This window comes from Mobula birostris, chromosome 6 (genome assembly GCF_030028105.1).
Source record: "Mobula birostris isolate sMobBir1 chromosome 6, sMobBir1.hap1, whole genome shotgun sequence".
NCBI classification, from domain to species: domain Eukaryota; kingdom Metazoa; phylum Chordata; class Chondrichthyes; order Myliobatiformes; family Myliobatidae; genus Mobula; species Mobula birostris.
In genome coordinates, this window is record NC_092375.1 from 133,589,710 (window position 1) to 133,610,360 (window position 20,651).

Below are 20,651 nucleotides of genomic sequence, written 5' to 3' on the forward strand. Positions count from 1 at the left end.
TTTTTTCTCTTTGCCCATATTTACATTCCCTTCTTGCTTTTTTTTTAAACTGTTTTTAATGGAGGTTGGGTTTGAGGACGTGATTGTTTTAAGTTGCTTAAGTCTACTTGTTACCTAGTTAGCCCATTGCTTTGCTTTGCTTTTTAGATTAGTTGCACGGTGGGTATTTTTTTGGGTTTTTTTCTTCTCGTTACTGATAAGTATGGAAAATTAGTATACTATTATATTACCTTGTTATTTTATATCTAAACTGCACTGTTTGTACTAACTTTTTTTGTGTATTAATATCTCTCGCAAATTTATATTGCAACAGTGTATTAGTGTCTACATGGTTTACTTTTTGTGTACTAATTTAATAAAAAGATTTAAAAAGAAAGAAATTGGTTGGATAACAGTCCTTTGGTGGTCACCAAATTCCGAGCCTTGACATGACACTGACAGCAGAATCACTGGCACCAGCAGGCAGCTTCTATTCCACTGTTATCGACCTTCAATGGACCTCTTGTACAATGCGATGGCCTTTTGGCTGTTGCACTTCATCACTTACCTGCTCTGCACTTTTTGAATAACCTTTACACTTTATTTTGCATTGTTATTGTTTACCTTATTCTAGCTTGTACATCATGTAATGATTTGATCTGCATGAACAGCATACAAGATAAGCTTTACAATACATCTTGGAACATGTGACAATACCTCTTCCAACAGTCCATGTAGTACACACCGATTGACTTTCCTCAGCAGATGACTGCCTGTATTGAGCAATTAGAGAAAAGCCTTTGTACTCATGGGAAATATACCCATGTTAAAATGGACAAAGAGTCAGTAATGTTGATCTACTTCCATCCTGAATCAACTTGCCTACTGCTGAACACCTTGTCCTCAGTTGTCCCAGTGCAATCATGATTGCCCTTCCTTTTTCCATTTTTGTGAAGTTCCTTGGAAGTTATTCTAACTTACAGATGTATTTTTCATTGTGACTGGTTGGTAGCTTCCAACTGGTAAGCTAACAGGTGGTAATCCATTTGTTTTTAAGTAATTTAACCTACCATTTTTAACTTTTGACCTGATCATAAAAATAAACATCAACATGAAATACTGACACATTTTCTGATACTTCCTATTAAAGTTCTGTTTACTGTACATCTAAAATATCCATATTTCTATATACTAGATCTTTCCACAGGTTGTATGTTTTGGGATGCCTTGACTCTGTGTTTCTTTCATCCTCTTTTGACACTATGGCCTTCATTTCTTTATAAGAGATTCCTATTACCTACGTTTTTTTTTATAAGCATAGCACAATGGAACTGCCTTATTTTCACAGTACCACAGACACTCATTTGTGATTTATGCACAAAATTCATTAAAATATATAATCAAAATAACTTTGAAAATACATCTCATATGGAAGTTAAAAGAATCATGGTGGACGGTGTAATTCATTTCCAAGTGCAGATAAGAAATCTAGTCAGAACAAAATCTTATGAAAGTCAAATGCAACATATTTTAAAATGAGGACTTGCTCATTCTTAGACAAATTTCAGTAAACCTGTTACTGTTAATCCAAATTCTTTTAATGCATCAACTCATGAAATATATAATGTCAAAAATTAACAATCATGAAAAAAAATCCGTATCCTTTAATTCATCCAGTTCACTCCCATAGTAGCGAGGTCAAACAGAAATTATAAAATCCAAAAAGAACAAAGAGAAGCTTGATAATTGAAACAGCTTCCCTCAGTCACCACTCCTAACACCACCCTGGCAATTTCTTTCCCCATGCATCTTCTATTCCCCCTCCCCGCCCCGCATCCAAACATATCAATACCCATCATTAATGAACTGGGTGGAATAAGCAGACTCTTTTTCTCATGGACTGAGTTACCTGTTAACCAACAATAAAGGCAAACTAAATCTTCAAATACTTAAAAAATGATTATTGTCTACCTCACTCTGATTTTCCCTTCCTCGATTTCTTGTCTCCACACAAGTACCTCTTGCAGCATAATGAGCAACATTTAAATATTAAGTATATGAAAGCCACCAAAGAGGCAAGCAGCACACCAATGACATCTAGACAGTGGTACTGGATCCAGTTAAGGTCGTGTGCTGCAGGACGTAAGAGTTTTGCCCCTTTGTGATTCATCACAAATTCCACCCAATGGACTGAGAGGTTGATCGGCTCAAATATCCGATCGCTGTGCAATGCAGATAATGTCGTCATGGTTTCTTTGTACCTGCAGTAGAAAAGGCCATTCAATATTAGTTTGAAGTACTGAGCATAATGTTGACATAGAAGGGAACCTACTTGAAGCACAAGGGCTAATCTCAAAATGGACCATGGCCACCAAGGGACCTTGTTGTAAAATAATGTTTCACCAACCATAGCTTACAGGTAACATAATAGATTGAGCAACTACAGCCCTTTTCCTTCCAGCTAAGGGAAAATAACTCTTTACCCAATGCAGAGATACTGCGAAACAATTTACTTAAGAAAAAGCATTATTGCATATCGTAACCTTGTACCTGCCAAGGAACAGAGTGAGATTCTTACATTAATTGAGAATTAGCATAGAGTGACATAAAGATACCTGATTTACTCCACTATACTTAAACAGTCTTCAGTCAATTCAAGCAGCTTTTATCAAACTGTGTGATTCCAAATGAAGTTTTGATTTGAAAGTGAATCAGTTTGTTCCTTGATAATGGAACCAGCTGGGGAAGGTATCACCTACAGGGCAAGGTGCCCCTCTATACAAGATAAAGGGACCTATGACATTATTTGAAGAGTAAGTTTTCCATAATGCCTAGGTCAATACTCCTCAGGAAATATCACCAGGAAAAACTAAGAAAAATTATCTGATCAATGTCACATTAATATTTCTGCACACCTAACATGGCATTCTTTTCATACATGTCAACAAAACCTGTAAAAATACTCCATCAGTTGCAAGAAATTTGGTATACCCCAAGGTCATGAGTTACTAAGTTAATGCAAATCATTCTCTTTTCTTAGAATTAAGAATGGAATCATTCACTTCACTCACCTCGTATCATTGATAATTGTATTTAAAGCATTTACTAGATCGTGAGAGCTCATCTCTCCTATATCCAGCTGGATACCAGCACCACGATTGACCATGCGTTGTACATTATATCCCTGATCGCCAAACAGTGGTAGCATAACAGATGGCACACCACTGCAGATGGCCTCATAGATGCTATTGGACCCTCCGTGGGTGATGAAGGCTCGTGTTTTAGGATGTCCTGGTTCACAGAAAAGTGAAGCAAACAGAGTCAAACATTAATGTGACATGTTATAACTTGGCTGCATAACAATTGTCAGTGAGCACAGAAGACTGCAGATGCTGGAACCCATAAAACCGTAAGACATAGGAACAGAATTCGGATATTCAGCCCATCAATTCTCCTCTGTCATTCAACCACGGCTGATTTATTTTCCCTCTCAACTCTATTTTCCTGCCTTCTCCCTGTGACCATTGACACAGTAACTAATCAAGAACCAACCTCCACTTTAAACATACCCAATAACAACCTCCACAGCTGTCTGTGGCAATGAATCAACAGGTCCATCACCATCTGGCTAAAGAAATTCCTCTGTATTTCTATTTGAAAGAGACATCCTCGTATTCTGAGGCTGTACGTTCTGGTCCTAGACTCTCCTACTTTTGGAAAAATCCTCTCCAGGTTCACTTCATCGAGGATTTCAATATTCAATAGCTTGCAATGAGATGCTCCCCCCCCCCACCCATTCTTTGAACTTCAGTGAGTACATTGAGTCATCAAACGCTTCTCATACACTTCATACGTCTCATACCTTTCATTCCCGGCATCGTACTTGTAAATCTTCTCTGGACCCTATCCAATGCCAACACCTCCTTTCTTAGATAAGGGGCCCAAATCTGCTCACACCACTCCAATGGCGGGATGCCTTATAATATCTCAGCATTACATCCTTGCTTTTATATTCTAGTCCTCTAGAAATTAATGCACTTGCCTTCCTTCCCCCCAACTCAGACTGTAAGTTATCTTTAGGGAATCCTGCACTAAGGCTCCCAAGTCTCTTTTACACTTCTGATTTCTGAATTTGCTTAGCAAATAGTCTATGCCTTTATTCCTTCTACCAAAGTGCATGACCATACACTGTATTCCACCTGCTACTTCTTTGCCCATTATACCAATATGTCCAAGTCCTTTTGGAGACTCCCTGTTTCCTCAACACTGCCTCCCCTTCATCTATCTTTATATCACCCGCAAACTTGGTCATACAGCCCATCAATTCTGTCATCCAGAGGAAAAACAATTTGCTGGAGGAATTCAGCATGTACGGAGGGAAATGGACAGTTAATGTTTCGGGTTGAGACCCTTCATCTGGTGTCTATTACTCTGCTAATAATTTTGTTTTCTCAGTCCGTAGCCTCAATACTTCAAGGCAGTGGGGAATCTACCTGAAGCGTTTAAGTCATAGTCATACTTTATTAATCCCGGGGGAAATTGGTTTTCGTTACAGTTGCTCCATAAATAATAAATAGCAATAGAACCATAAATAGTTAAATAGTAATATGTAAATTATGCCAGTAAATTATGAAATAAGTCCAGGACCAGCCTATCGGCTCCGGGTGTCTGACCCTCCAAGGGAGGAGTTGTAAAGTTTGATGGCCACAGGCAGGAATGACTTCCTATGACGCTCTGTGTTGCATCTCAGTGGAATGAGTCTCTGGCTGAATGCACTCCTGTGCCCACCCAGTACATTATGTAGTGGATGGGAGACATTGACCAAGATGGCATGCAACTTGGACAGCATCCTCTTTTCAGACACCACCGTCAGAGAGTCCAGTTCCATCCCCACAACATCACTGGCCTTATAAATGAGTTTGTTGATTCTGTTGGTGTCTGCCACCCTCAGCCTGCTGCCCCAACACACAACAGCAAACATGATCGCACTGGCCACCACAGACTCATAGAACATCCTCAGCATCGTCCGGCAGATGTTAAAGGACCTCAGTCTCCTCAGGAAATAGAGACGGCTCTGACCCTTCTTGTAGACATCCTCAGTGTTCCTTGACCAGTCCAGTTTACTGTCAACTCGTATCCCCAGGTATTTGTAATCCTCCACCATGTCCACACTGATCCCCTGGATGGAAACAGGGGTCACTGGTACCTTAGCTCTCCTCAGGTCTACCACCAGCTCCTTAGTCTTTTTCACATTAAGCTGCAGATAATTCTGCTCACACCATGTGACAAAGTTTCCTACCATAGCTCTGTACTCAGCCTCATTTCCCTTGCTGATGCATCCAACTATGGCAGAGTCATCAGAAAACTTCTGAAGATGACAAGACTCTGTGCAGTAGTTGAAGTCCGAGGTGTAAATGGTGAAGAGAAGGGGAGACAAGGCAGTCCCCTGTGGAGCCCCAGCGCTGCTGATCACTCTGTCAGACACACAGTGTTGCAAGCACACGTACTGTGGTCTGCCAGTCAGGGAATCAAGAATCCATGACACCAGGGGAGCATCCACCTGCATCGCTGTCAGCTTCTCCCCCAGCAGAGCAGGGTGGATGGTGTTGATCGCACTGGAGAAGTCAAAAAACATGACCCTCACAGTGCTCGCTGGCTTGTCCAGGTGGGCGTAGACACGGTTCAGCAGGAAGACGATGCCATCCTCAACTCCTAGTCGGGGCTGGTAGGTGAACTGGAGGGGATCTAAGTGTAGCCTGACCATAGGCCGGAGCAGCTCCAGAACAAGTCTCTCCAGGGTCTTCATGATGTGGGAGGTCAATGCCACCGTACAATGTAGTCATTGAGGCTGCTGGGGCGCGGTGTCTTCGGCACAGGGATGAAGCAGGACGTCTTCCACAGCACAGGAACCCTCTGGAGCCTCAGGCTCGGGTTGAATACATGGCGAAGTACTCCACATAGCTGAGGGGCACAGGCTTTGAGCACCCTGGTACTGACACCATCCGGTCCTGCAGCCTTGCTTGGGTTGAGACGTTTCAGCTGTCTTCTCACCTGTTCAGCTGTGAAGCCCACTGTGGTGGTTTCGTGTGGGGAAGGGGTATAGTCATGAGAGCAGGGTGGGGGACTGTAAGGAGGGGTAGGAGTGGAGAGTGGAATATGTGTTGGTTGGGGGCCGACAACAGATGGCTCATGTGGGGGATGGGCAGGGGCCACAATGTCAAATCTGTTAAAGAACAGGTTAAGTTCATTGGCCCTGTCCACACTGCCCTCCGCTCCTCTGTTGCTCGTTTGCGGGAACCCAGTGATGGTCCTCATCCCCCTCCAGATCTCTCTCATGTTGCTCTGCTGGAGTTTCCACTCAAGCTTCCTCCTGTACCCGTCTTTAGCTTCCCTGATCCTGGCTTTCAGGTCCCTCTGTATTGCCCTCAGCTCCTCCCTATTTCCATCTCTCAACACCCTTTTTAAACAAGTTGGACACTGTCTCTCCAAAGTAAAGCTAAACTATGTCATCTAGATTTTAGGCAATCCCTCAGAATTGAAGATGTACTGTTAGCACTCTGCCTCTGTGCATTCTGAGTGGCTAAGGAGGCCAACGTGGGAACTGTAGATTCCTTCCTCAGCTGAGGCAAGGTGTCACTAAAGCATCGTAAGTTCCTGAGCTATGGCAGCAGAACAGTGTTAAGGGCTGCTTGCTGATGAGATTATTGTTAAGGGGTCGAAGACAACTGAACACGAAGCTGAGCTGTGTGGGCAATATGCCCAGGCATAAAGACGGACACATGCACTCAGTAGACGTGCACTCACTGCAGGAACACATGCCCACTGCCTCCCTCCTTTCTCCATACATTATTCACCGGAAACTTCCATCTGCCCTTCTTCTGGAGTGATGGTACATTGCAAATATTCATTTCAACAGCAGCCAGCCTTCAGTCCTGAATGTGGATGGTAGATTGAATTTAAAGTGCAGTCCAGAACAATGGTCTTCCTGGAGCTGCAGACTTAGGTTGATCGCAAACCGGGAAACATCCATTCATCTGAGATGTCTGTGTGAATGCTGCTACAAAAAAAGAGGTGATTAACACTCATTTTGGGTGTGAAGCTCCGGGTGTCTGAAACTCAAAGGAAGCAATATAAATGCCTTGTAACTGTCCTGTTGTTACCTTCATTCTTTGCAGTATAAAATGTGATATAATATTGGGTCAGGAGTACAGGTACTCTTCTTCTAAAAGTGTCTCCAGTATGATGCCTGCTTGTTTTTACTGAATGAAGACAAATCCACCAGCTTCAGCATCTCACTTTGTTCACAGTCACAACACCCTTCATCTCTCCCCAGTGGTTCTTATTATCATCTTCCTTATCTATGAGATTCCAGCACATTTAGCACCTCCCAGTCACTGTCTCCACATTCATCGTCCCTCTCCTGGCTTCACCTGCCTTCCCCAGCCGTGAGGAAGCTGCCTGTGTGAGGATGCTCACACTTCCTGTGACGGGGTGCCCTGGTCCCCACCCCCTCACACACACACAGTGCGAATGGATGGCTTGTGGTCAGCACAGATTCAGTGGGCTGAAGGACCTGTTTCCTCGCGATATCTTTCCACAACTCCAATGCTGACTCAATGTCGTGACTAAACAAGCACGACATACTGGGGCACACCTTTGGTGTGAGGTGAGGGAGTTGCCTTGAGTGCTCCTCCCGTGTTTTGCTTCAGACCGAAATCACCATGAGCAAGTTATTTGTTCAGTGTTCTTTACTGATCACAGTTTTACCGTGGTGGGCAATGTAATGCAGCAGTTAGTGCCAGCGACATGGCTTCAGTCCAGACCTTGAGTCCTGTTTGTGTGATGTTTGCATGCTCTCTCTGTGACATTGCCAGCAATCTCCGCATTCTCCCAGGCACTCTGGTTTCCTGCCACATCCCCAAAGAGCGCTCGAGATTCATTGGCAATTTTTAATTACCCCTAATGAAGATGGGAGATAGTAGCAGTGTGGTTGATGGGTGTATGAAAAAGAGTAGGTTAAAGTGAAATAAATGGGAAATGGAATGAATGGCAATAGTCCAAAAGCTCCTATACACTCAATGGGCAAAATGGCTTCCTTCTAACTCATAAGAAACTAGCAGAAAAAGAGAATATTGTTGTTTATGGGAGCTTGCTAAAATTATTTGTTTAGGTGTTCACGTTACAACAGTGAATATTCTTCAGTAACATTTAATTGGATGTAAAGTATTCAGGGGTGTCTTGAAGCTCCCATTTGCAAATCAAAAATGATTTAACCAAGTACTTCCTATGAGACAGATACTTTGCTAAATTCAGATAAATATTGGATTAGTACCTTACCAAGTAAGTCATTCTGTGGTAACCATTTTACTAGCTTTGTATTTGGTGACAGTGTAGTGGGCACCTCCCCAGTATATCTCCACAGGACCTTTAACAAAGTAATGCTGAGTTACCAACAAAGGAAAAGAAAAAAAGAGAAAAACATCAAAAACAGAGCGATGAACATGAACAGATATGTTGGTGTGTAAGTGGAGAAAAAAAATAGAAACAAAGAGCCAGTTTTAAACACATTAGCAACTTCCAATTACATAATAACTTGTATGTTGCAAGAAAGCTCCAGGACGTGCTAGAGAAGTGTTAAGTGGGTCATCAGAAAGGAGATGTTGAGAGGAACGAGGTGATGAAGAGAGGAGAATGCTGATTAGAGAGATTAGCAAGGAACCAGAAGAAAGCAATGTGATCCAGAAGGAGGAGAAAGCAAGCAAATTGTGCAGATCCAGGACTGTTTCCTGTTAGCCACACTAACCTGGACTGAAGTGAACTAATGCCAGTCTCAAGAAGCTACAGATGATGTGGACGATCCCCGATTAGACCTGGATCTGAACAGAGATGAAGACCTGATGCCACTCTAAGCCTTTCCGTGGCCTGAGCATGGATGGCAAATTAAAGTAAACCTCAGCTTTCAGAGGAAATGTATTAGAATTGACTTGCATTCCTTACCCAGTAGAACCTTGGATGACAAGGGGTGATTGATAAGTTTGTGGCCTAAGGTAGAAGGAGATGAGTTATTAACTTCAAACTTTCTGCATTTTCACTCGAAGAGTTGAACTGCATGTGCATGTAACGAGAGCTGTATAACTCATCTCCTTCTACCTTAGGCCACAAACTTATTAATCACCCCTGCTGTGGACCATTTCCTGGAGGTCCAAGACGCCGACCTACAAAGAAGTGATCCGTATGCTCCACGACCGCTGGACTAAGTGTGTACATGTAGGAGGGGACTACGTTGAAAAATAAATGTGCCAGGTTTTCTAAAATTGACTCCTTCTACTGTAGGCCACGAACTTATCAATCACCCCTCATATTTCTCCAATGTCCCTTCCATTTCTTTTACACAACCCTCTGCTTCCTCCCTTCTTTCTAGGTCATCTGCATTCCTTCTCTCTATCCTCATCCTTTCATTTTCTGTCCCTGCTCACCTCCCCTCTTGCCCCTTCTGCACAATTTATGTATTTATTCAAACGTTCTCTTTCTATTCTCCACTTTCCCTTCTTGATGATTCCGCCTTCCTCATTTTTTTTCTCTCCCTGTTCGTCCCTCTCCTCCCCCTGCCATCATCTCATTCTCCCCTCTCAATGCTCATCTCCTCCTCCTCACTCTACCATGTTATTCAGGAAAGAGAATATTCTTCGTGTGTTTCCCCACCAATGTCTCAAATTTGTCCATTGTCACTTGCAATGCAAAGACTGCAAATAAAGATCCCATGCCATTCCTTCACGAGTGGGCATGGCAAAAAGTGTTGTCTGAACTGCCACAAATTAATGTTACAAGCCCCTGATAGCATGACACAGCTCCATTTGTGTGTCTGCTCTTGAAAAGCAGTTTTGCGTACAATTTAGAACCTGCCTGGGAATCCATTTATACTCTGGAGCAGTTGCCCTAATGCTTACCTTGCTCAAGGTCCCCATGCTGCATCTGCCAGAACTCCTAGGGGGATGTTCTAGAAGCAGTATTGGCTATTTGTGCTGCTATGAGGAAGCCTCAGTCTTTTGCAATGACATGCCCGTGCAGAGTTCTTTTCATATCATCTGTCTGCCATTTCCTTTCTTTGCCAGCCATAGCCTTCCCCAATTTCTAGTGATGCTAATTGACTGGGAAGTATACATTGTTGATGTTTACTGGCTTAAGGCAATATTGATTCTGCAGCTATATTTTAGCACCAGGTCAAACAAGCAGTCTCATCATCAGGTCAATGTGGAGGAGGAAGGCAAGGGACTAAAGACCATATAGCCTAAAAGCACAGCAGGAAAAGTCCATGCATTTAATAATGTCATTCTTTCACTAAAAAAAAACCTTAATATGACTGGAGATTACTACTGGAAATTATATTTGGCAGTTTTTTTCTGGAGATTATAACTAGCAGGTTCAATTATAGAGAACCAATGGTTGTAAATGTAACTACATTCAATAAATCCAAATACGTTCAATAAGGCAATAAGGAGTATAGACAAGGCTTGCATTACAGGGTGTGGGGGGGGGCATTACATACCTAGAAAACAGGAAAACAATCTGGGTCACAATTTTCAATCATGTGAACTTGTGTCATCTGTGCATGAATCAAGAAACACAAGTTGAATAAAAGTAACATTATGTTTATTTTTATCTCGAAGAAATTTTATTCCTTGTCACAAACTCTTGGGCAGTGATTTGTGCATTTTGTAAGGGTGAATTTCTGTAACCTGGGGGATCATGCATATTACTCAAAAGAATGATTAAAGGTTTTGAGTGCAGTATACAGACAATTTAAGGACTGGTTAACAGAAAAATCAATGGGAATAAAAAGATCACTGCTGGGTTGGCATGATCAGATTTTGGGACTTATCCTAATGTGCAGCTTCTAGGCTGAGTGAGGAAATTCAAATGGTGAAAGACAAATTAGGGAAGTAGTCAAGAATATAGCAGCTGAAATATAATAACAAATGTGAGCAGATACTTTGGAAAGAAAAATAGAAAGACATAATTTTAAAAGGTAAGAGATTGGAAAATATTGATATTACTGAATATGAGTAGACAAAAGTCACAGAACATGCAGGTACAACAAGTAATTAGAAACACTGGGACGCTTACATTTATGACAAAGAAATTGATGTAAAAACAAAGAATTTTTACTGCAATTATATAGAAGTTCTTTCAGATTGCACTTTGGGAATTGTGCAGTTCGGATTACCTTCTCTAAACAAATAAGATATGCTTGCTTTAGAGGGAATACAGCAATAATTAGACTGATTTTTAAGGTCACCCTACGAGGAGGGATTAAATAGCTATATATCCCCTTGGTAGATGAATGGAAAGAATCTTATTGCAACAGCCGTCTCTCTTAAGGTACATGACAGGGTTGATGCTGTGAGAATATTTTCACAACAGTAAGTTCATTAGTTTGGCAACCTTGCATGGCCAGAGTCTGTCCAAATCTAGTGCCTCACCCTTTTCCATGGGACTTGACTCCTTTAAATTAGTAGCATTAGTAATAATACTAATTAATAATAAGTCATACATTAGTAACAACATTAGTAGTGTAAATTAACAGGATGTCTATGAGATTGTAGAGTAGAATTGACCTGAATGCTTATCTCTTTTATAAACCAATATTTTCATTTAGTGTTCCCAAGACTCACCTTCTGAGGGATTTGCCCAAATGCGCTTGCAATGCGACTGGCTATTTCAAGAGGAATTTTTGATATCATTGAACCAAGGGTAAATATCACAACCCCATGCTCTCCAGAACTATTTACAAATTCTTCCAGCTCCTGCAACAGTTAAAACAGAGATTTGTACTTTTCAGGGACAAGGAATCTGGCAGATGCTTTAGCATCTTCGGGCATAAAGTGATCACCAATGCTCTCAAAGGAAAATGCTATGATATACAGTTTTAAACAAGCCCTCAATATATTTCTTAAAGATAGAAAGTAAATATCTGGAACTGGCTGTCAGAGGTGGCATGTGAATCAAATACAATCACTGCATTTTTAAGAGATATTTGGCCAGATCATTAATGAGGCAGGTCAGTGAAGGGTATAGTCCAATTGAAGATAAAGGGGATTTGTATAATTGGGCAAAAAGTTTGGTAAGGAAGGGGTAGATTGAATGGGCCATTTCAGCACAATATACGGACTCCAGAGCCTGCCGGCCCCGATGCTAGCAGACATGAACTTCAGACTGCGGCCTCTGCCACTGATCTCGGCGGCTCCGACACCTCAGGGCATATTCAAAACCCAGACTCCAGCAACGACCATGGAGACATTCACAGCGGTTGCGCAACCACCAACTGCGACTCCAGCCTTGAACTCCAGGCCGGGTCTTTATGTGCTGCTGTTGTGACTCCCGTCTCCCCTTCCCCCACCACCACTCCGCAGCCCCGTCTTCCTCAGATCCCACCGTCAGCTCCTGGGCCCTCGGAGGCTCCATCTTCCTCTCACCCCAACCCTCCCCTCTCAATTGACACACCCAGCCTCCCCCCTCACCCCTCTGATCCCAGCTCTCATCCGTGCCGGGTCTTTACCATCCCCTCCGACCTTCAACTGTCAGAGGCAGAACGCTCTGTTCTCAGTAAGGACCTCACCTTTGTCCCCCTTCGCCCACACCTCAGCGAGTTCTGTGTTCGCCATGATGCGGAACTTTTCTTCCGCCGTCTCCGTCTCCGAGCCTACTTCTTCGGCAAGGGCTCTTCCACCCCCACCGATGACCCCTTCTCCCGTCTTCAACCGTCCTCTTCTTCATGGACACCCCGCTCTGGTCTTCTGCCTGCTCTGGATCTCTTTATCGTTAATTGCCGACGGGACATCAACCGTCTCGACTTCACTGCACCTTGTCCCCATTCCAACCTCACTCCTTCGGAACGCTCTGCTCTCCACTCCCTCCGCACTAATCCTAACCTTATTATTAAACCCGCCGATAAGGGGGGTGCTGTTGTAGTCTGGCGTACTGACCTCTACCTTGCCGAGGCACAGCGACAACTCGCGGATACCTCCTCTTATTTACCCCTCGATCGTGACCCTACTAAGGAGAACCAGGCCATTGTGTCCCACACCATCACCGACTTTATCCGCTCAGGGGATCTCCCATCCACTGCTACCAACCTTATAGTTCCCACACCCCGCACTTCCCGTTTCTACCTCCTACCCAAGATCCACAAACCTGCCTGTCCTGGCCGACCTATTGTCTCAGCTTGCTGCCCCACCGAACTCATTTCTGCATACCTTGACACTGTTTTATTACCCCTTGTTCAATCCCTTCCGACCTATGTTCGTGACACTTCTCACGCTCTTAAACTTTTCGAGGATTTTAAGTTCCCTGCCCCCACCGCTTTATTTTCACCATGGATGTCCAGTCCTTATATACTTTCATCCCCCATCAGGAAGGTCTTAAAGCTCTACGCTTCTTTTTGGATTCCAGACCTAATCAGTTCCCCTCTACCACCACTCTGCTCCGTCTAGCGGAATTAGTCCTTACTCTTAATAATTTCTCCTTTGGTTCCTCCCACTTCCTCCAAACTAAAGGTGTAGCTATGGGCACCCGTATGGGTCCTAGCTATGCCTGCCTTTTTGTTGGGTTTGTGGAACAATCTATGTTCCGTGCCTATTCTAGTATCTGTCCCCCACTTTTCCTTCGCTACATCGATGACTGCATTGGCGCTGCTTCCTGCACGCATGCAGAACTCGTTGACTTTATTAACTTTGCCTCCAACTTTCACCCTGCCCTCAAGTTTACCTGGTCCATTTCCGACACCTCCCTACCCTTTCTAGATCTTTCTGTAACTGTCTCTGGAGACAGCTTATCCACTGATGTCTACTATAAGCCTACTGACTCTCACAGCTATCTGGACTATTCCTCTTCTCACCCTGTCTCTTGCAAAAACGCCATCCCCTTCTCGCAATTCCTCCGTCTCCGCCGCATCTGCTCTCAGGATGAGGCTTTTCATTCTAGGACGAGGGAGATGTCTTCCTTTTTTAAAGAAAGGGGCTTCCCTTCCTCCACTATCAACTCTGCTCTTAAACGCATCTCCCCCATTTCACGTACATCTGCTCTCACTCCATCTTCTCGCCACCCCACTAGGAATAGGGTTCCCCTGGTCCTCACCTACCACCCCACCAGCCTCCGGGTCCAACATATTATTCTCCGTAACTTCCGCCACCTCCAACGGGATCCCACCACTAAGCACATCTTCCCCCCCCCCTCTCTCTGCATTCCGCAGGGATCGCTCCCTACACAACTCCCTTGTCCATTCGTCCCCCCCATCCCTCCCCACTGATCTCCCTCCTGGCACTTATCCGTGTAAGCGGAACAAGTGCTACACATGCCCTTACACTTCCTCCCTTACCACCATTCAGGGCCCCAAACAGTCCTTCCAGGTGAGGCAACACTTCACCTGTGAGTCGACTGGGGTGATATACTGCGTCTGGTGCTCCCGATGTGGCCTTTTATATATTGGCGAGACCCGACGCAGACTGGGAGACCGCTTTGCTGAACATCTACGCTCCGTCCGCCAGAGAAAGCAGGATCTCCCAGTGGCCACACATTTTAATTCCACATCCCATTCCCATTCTGACATGTCTATCCACGGCCTCCTCTACTGTAAAGATGAAGCCACACTCAGGTTGGAGGAACAACACCTTATATTCCGTCTGGGTAGCCTCCAACCTGATGGCATAAACATCGACTTCTCTAACTTCCGCTAAGGCCCCACCTCCCCCTCGTACCCCATCTGTTACTCATTTTTATGCACACATTCTTTCTCTCACTCTCCTTTTTCTCCCTCTGTCCCTCTGAATATACCTCTTGCCCATCCTCTAGGTCCCCCCCCCCTTGTCTTTCTTCCCGGACCTCCTGTCCCATGATCCTCTCGTATCCCCTTTTGCCTATCACCTGTCCAGCTCTTGGCTCTATCCCTCCCCCTCCTGTCTTCTCCTATCATTTTGGATCTCCCCCTCCCCCTCCAACTTTCAAATCCCTTACTCACTCTTCCTTCAGTTAGTCCTGACGAAGGGTCTCGGCCTGAAATGTCGACTGCACCTCTTCCTGCAGATGCTGCCTGGCCTGCTGCGTTCACCAGCAACTTTGATGTGTGTTGTCAGCACAATATAGCATGGTTCTAATTTCGTTTGCTGTCTAGTTCCCCTAAATATTAATTGAAATACCTCCCCCTACCCAGCTTCCACTGCAATAAATGGCGGGAGAAATTAGGGGGACCTCTCCCTCCCCTCGCCTAATTTTTCATCAATTTGACCAGTACTTCTCTCACCCTAGGCAACGGCTCCCTCTCCTTGCAGGTGATGCCTCCAACAAGGATCATGTTCGGCATCAGGGGTCTGGGGTACTCCAGGATGAAGTCATATCGCATTAGCCAGATGGAAGACCGGCCCAGTAGCTGGACCAGGGTTACATCTTTCTGGAGGAACTTACTGGCCAAATCTTCGAACGGTGAATATATAAAATGGCATAGCCACGGCTCCAAGAGATCGACCAGGAGGTTTTTCACCCTTTGGAGAAAGGTCATTCGATCGGTGTTCTGGGTGAAAAATCTGGGCACGTACGAGAGTGGTCTGGGACACTGCGTGGCTAAATGATCCAAGCCGCAAGGTAGTCCTCGCAGCAAGTTCACGACGGGGAGCGAAAGGTACTCGGCAACGATCGCACCGCAGGGGATGAAGGGGTCGGTCAACAGAGCGTCGAATTTTCCCTCGGCCAGCTCCCGCATCAGCTCCGTGTTGTACAGCAAACTCTCACAATTGGTCACGGATAAATCGCGAAGTGCAGCCGCCTTTTTTAAAACACGGGCGGCTTTTTGGAACGACGATGTGTTGGGTACAATCTTTGGTATAACGCTGTTCAATTCTTTACTGCCGTACGGAACAGGGTAAATCTTTGTGGTGTAGTGGGAAGACGGGCCCATCTTCGCGTTCACTTCGGGCATAACCGCGACCACGTTGTGGCCTCTTTTCCCAAGCTCATCCATAAGAATCTTCAGGTTTAACCAGTGACTTCCATCCAAAGGTACCACTAAAAGATTCCCGCCCTCAGCTCCTCTCCAGAGAAAGCCCATAATGAAGAGCAGGGACCCCGCTATGTGAAGACTGCGAGAATCAACGGCCATTCTGCACAGCTTTCCGAGAGCTGTTACTCGAAAAGCTTCAGCTCAAATTGGATGCAAGCCACAACCAAGCAAAACTACGCATGTATAACTGCCACAGGTTCGTTCTTATCTCAAGATTCAGTTACATCATCGGCTTTTAACTATCAGTTGGCAGTTCATTCCTCACGCACGAGAGGAGAGAGAGAGAGAGACAGACAGACAGACAGACACAGAGACACACTTGCTAGTGGATTTCTTGGTGTGTTTGTACAAAAAGTGGAAGGTTACGCGAAGTTGAAATGACTTGGTGTCCAAGTACAAACAAAGGGGTTGGCCATCAAAAGTAAAACTACTGCAGAGAGTCAGCTGGTCCAGCAGGAAAGGAATTGTCAACTTTTCGGGTCCAAACCCTCTATCAGATTTCCTGAACCCCTCCCCTACATGCCATTTGTCCCACTGAGTTCCTTCAGTGAATTGTTTGTTGCTCCAGATTCTCTGGTGTCACTAGGATGCAGTTAGTTCGTCAATGGTTGGATATGTCGAACCCAAAGTCGGGTGCTTGCAGGAGTGCGAATGCAGCTCGCCCAGGCAGACCGTTTGAACGTGATTATTTTTGCATTCGCTTTGTGAAAGCGCAAAGGCGTGATTTTCCCATAAAAATCTTTCTTACTCCGTGAGGGCTCATCCAGCGAGTCCACTTAGGTAGAAGTGGGAAGCAAGCGATTTGATGGGTAATGCTGTGGGCCTCCCAATAGCCAGAGAGACAGATACATAGGCAGATCCTGACAAGCTACAAGGTGAATGTCCTGCATGATTTTTAAACTTCTCAAATATTGATTGCAGTCTCATTGTGTCAGGGCTTAGAATGGGCAGAATTTGATAGGATCATCCAAGAAGGTTTCTTGAAACAGTATGTAAATGGTCCATCTAGGTATGGGTCATGTAAGACCTTATACCGAGGAATGAGCTGGACCAGATGTATAAGTTTTTATTTCGATAAACAGCACAGTAACAGGCTTTTCCAGCCCACCTAGCCACCAAATCACACCCATGAAACCAATCAACCCGTACGTCTTTGGAACATGGGATGAAACCAGAGTGCCTGGAGGAAATATACACTGTCATAACTCCTTACAGACAGTGATGGAATTGAACCTGGGTCGCTGGTGCTGTAATCACATTGGACTAACTGCTATGCTGCCATGCCATCCTAAGATGACTAAGTTTCAGTGGGGAACATATTGGGAATAGTGATCTTCATTCTGTAAATTTTAAAGGCAGGAAAGTTAAAGTGCTAAATTGGGGGAAGGTTGATTGCAGTACAATTAGGCCATAACTGGAGGAAAGAGATTGGAAGCAGCTCTTTGAGAGTAAATCCACATTTGATACAGTATGTAGGAGTTATTCATAAAGGCCAGTTGATTAGCCTTCAGAATGAGCATATTCCTGTAGGGATGAAACAATATTCAAGGTCTGTGAATCTTGTATGACAAGTTGTAAGTTTGGTCAAAAAGAAAAAAATACAGCACATGGAGGCTTAGGAAGCTGAAATTAGACTTCTGGCTCTAGAGTAAGATTTTTTAAAGATAACGATTTGCTTTATTTGTTGCATATACCTGTGGAACTCTGTAAATTGTCATCCTCAAGAAGCAGTATTGCAAAGGGAGGATGCAGCAACCGTGGCTGACAAGGAAAGTCAAAGACAGTACAAAAGCAAGGGCATATAATATAGCAAAAAAAGGGGGAAGCTGAAGGATTGGGAAGCTTTTAAAAACCTACAGAAGGAAATGAGAAAAGCAATAAGGAGAGAAAAGATGATAAAGGGTAAGCTAATCAATAATTTAAGAGGATATCAAAAGATTTTTTCAGATATATAAAGAGTAAAAGAGGTGAGAGTGGATATCAGACTGCTGTAAAATGATGCTGGAAAAGTAGTAATAGGGGACAAAGAAATGGTGAACAAATTCAGTTAAGTATTTTGCGCCAGTCTTCACTGTGGAAGACACCAGTATCATGCCAGAAATTCCAGAGCATCAGGGCAGAAGTGAATGTAGTTGCTATTACTAAGGAGAAGGTGCTCAAGAAGCTGAAGGTAGATAAGTCACCTGGACCAGATGGACTATACCACAGGGTTCTTAAAGAGGTAGCTGAAGAAATTGTGGAGGCATTTGTAGTTATCTCTCAGTAATCACTAGGTTGTGGAATATTTCCTGAGAACTCAAAAATTTCAAGTGTCATCCCACTCTTTCAGAAGTGAGAGAGGCAAAAGACAAGAAAATATAACCCTTTGAGCCTGATGGGATACTTGAAAGCACACGATAAAATAGGCTGAAGTCAGCATGGTCTCTTGAAGGGGAAACCTTGCCTGACAAATCTGTGGGAATTCTTTAAGGAACTCAGACTGGATAGACAAAGAAGAGTTAATGGATGTTGTTTACTTGGATTTTCAGAAGGCCTTTGACAAAATGCCACACATGAGGCTGCTAAACAAGATCAGAGCACATGGTATTACATACCAGCATGAAAGATACTAGCGTGGCTAGAAGGTGACTGGCAGGAGGCAAGGACTGAGAATAAAGGGTAAAGGGGGCCTTTTCTGGTTGGATATCGGTGACTAATGGTTTCTGCAGAGGTTGGTGTTGGGACCGCTTCTTTTCACGTTATATGTCTATGATTTGGATAATGGAATCTATGGCATTGTGGCCAAGTTTGTGGACAATACAAACATAGGTGAAGGGGTAGATATAACTGAGGAAGCAGGGAGTCTGCAAAAGGACAAACAGATTAGGAAAATGGACAAAGTGTGTAATCATATACACTTTGTCACACACTTTGGTAGAAGGAATTAAGAGAGACTGTTTTCTAAAGAGGGAGCAAATGGAGAAATTAGATGTGCAAAGGGACGTGGGTGTCCTCGTTCAGGTTTCCACAACTTGCAGGTTGAGTAGGTGGTAAGCAAAGCAAATGCAATGTTATCATTCATTTCAAGAGCACTAAAATACAAAAGCAAGGGTGTGAGGCTTTGGTCAGACTGTACTTAGGAGCAGTTTTGGGCAGTTGTGAGAGGATGTGCTAGCACTGGAGAGAGTCCAGAGGAGGTTCAAGAGAATGATCATGAGAATGAAAGAGTTAATGTATGAAGAGAGTTTAATAGCTCTCAGCCTGTACCCGCTGGAGTTTGGAAGAGTGAGGAGGTCTCATTCATTGAAATGTTTCAAATATTGAAGGGTCTAGATCAAGGGTTACCAATCTTTTTTATGTCATGGGCCCCTACCATTAACCAAGGGGTCCATGGACCTCAGGTTGGGAACCTCTAGTAGGTAGAGTGGACTTGGAGAAGATATTTCCTATAGTGGGAGAGTCTAGGGCCAGAGGGCACAGCCTCAAAATACAAGGATGTCCCTTTAGAATAGAGATGAGAAGAAATTTCTTTAACCAGAGGGTGGTAAATCTGTGGAATTCATTGCCACAGATGGCCATGGAGACCAATTCATTGGGTATATTTAAAGTAGAGGTTGATAGATTATTGATTAGTAAGGGTGTCAAAGGTTATGGGGAGAAGGTAGAAAACTGGAGTTGAGTTGAATAATAAATCAGCCATAATGGAATGACAGAGCAGACTCGATGGGCCAAATGGTCTTATCAAAACATACAATGAAATGCATCATTTGTGTCATATCAAATCAGTGAAGATTGTACTTGGGGAACAGCCCACAGCTGTTGCCATGCTTTCAGTGCCAATATAGCATGTCCACAACTCATTAACTCTAACCATACGTGTTTGGAAAGTGGGAGGAAACTGGAGCACCTGGAGGAATCCTGTGCAGTAGCAGGGAGAACGTACAAACCCTTTGACACAAGAGATTCTGCAGATGCTGGAAATCCAAAGCAAAATACACAAGATGCTGGAGGAAATCAGCAGGTCAGGCAGCACCATGGAAACAAACAAACAGTTGACACCTCAAGCTGAGACGCTCCTCACAGTCCCGAAGGAGGCCTTGGCTCAAAACATTGACTATTTGTTCATCTCCATGGAGGCTGCCTGACCTGCTGAGTTCCTCCAACATTCTGTGTACTCCTTACCTACAGAGGCAGGAATCAAACCCCAGTCTTACAACTGGTGCTGTAATATTGTTGCGCTAATTGCTACTCTACCATGCTGCCTATGTAAAAGAAACAGGAAAGATCTTAACTAGGGATCATGAAGAGTCATTGACCAGAAATGCCCCATGTCCTTGGGATTAAGGATATTTGCAAAGCATTTTATATGTACTGTGTATTAGGAGCAAGATGGAGGCAAAGGAAATGGTAGATCCACTGTATGACAAAGAAGAGAACTAATGCAGAGCCTTGGAAGCAAGCAAGGGTGAGTACTTTGCATCAATATTCCCAAAGAGAAGGACGTGCACGATAGTTGGATTGAAAAGGAGTATGTTGATATTCTAGGGCATGGGTGATACTGTTGGGTGTGGTGTAATAAAAAATATTAGGTAGATAAGTCCCCAAGGCCTGATGGAATCTACCCTAGGCTGAGCAAGGAAATTAT

The 20,651-nt window shown here is 44.0% G+C and overlaps 1 protein-coding gene across 1 annotated transcript; it reads right to left on the reverse strand.

The window, feature by feature from the left end:
* Positions 1-1,770: 1,770 nt before the first annotated feature.
* LOC140199895 (UDP-glucuronosyltransferase 1A1-like) lies at positions 1,771-16,126 on the reverse strand. The gene is made up of 5 exons (XM_072262399.1): positions 15,275-16,126; positions 11,652-11,783; positions 8,317-8,404; positions 3,051-3,270; positions 1,771-2,240 (listed from the first exon to the last, which is right to left on the reverse strand). The coding sequence occupies exons 1-5, from the start codon at positions 16,124-16,126 to the stop codon at positions 1,952-1,954; spliced, it is 1,581 nt and encodes a 526-aa protein (XP_072118500.1). The 3' UTR covers positions 1,771-1,951.
* Positions 16,127-20,651: the final 4,525 nt, after the last annotated feature.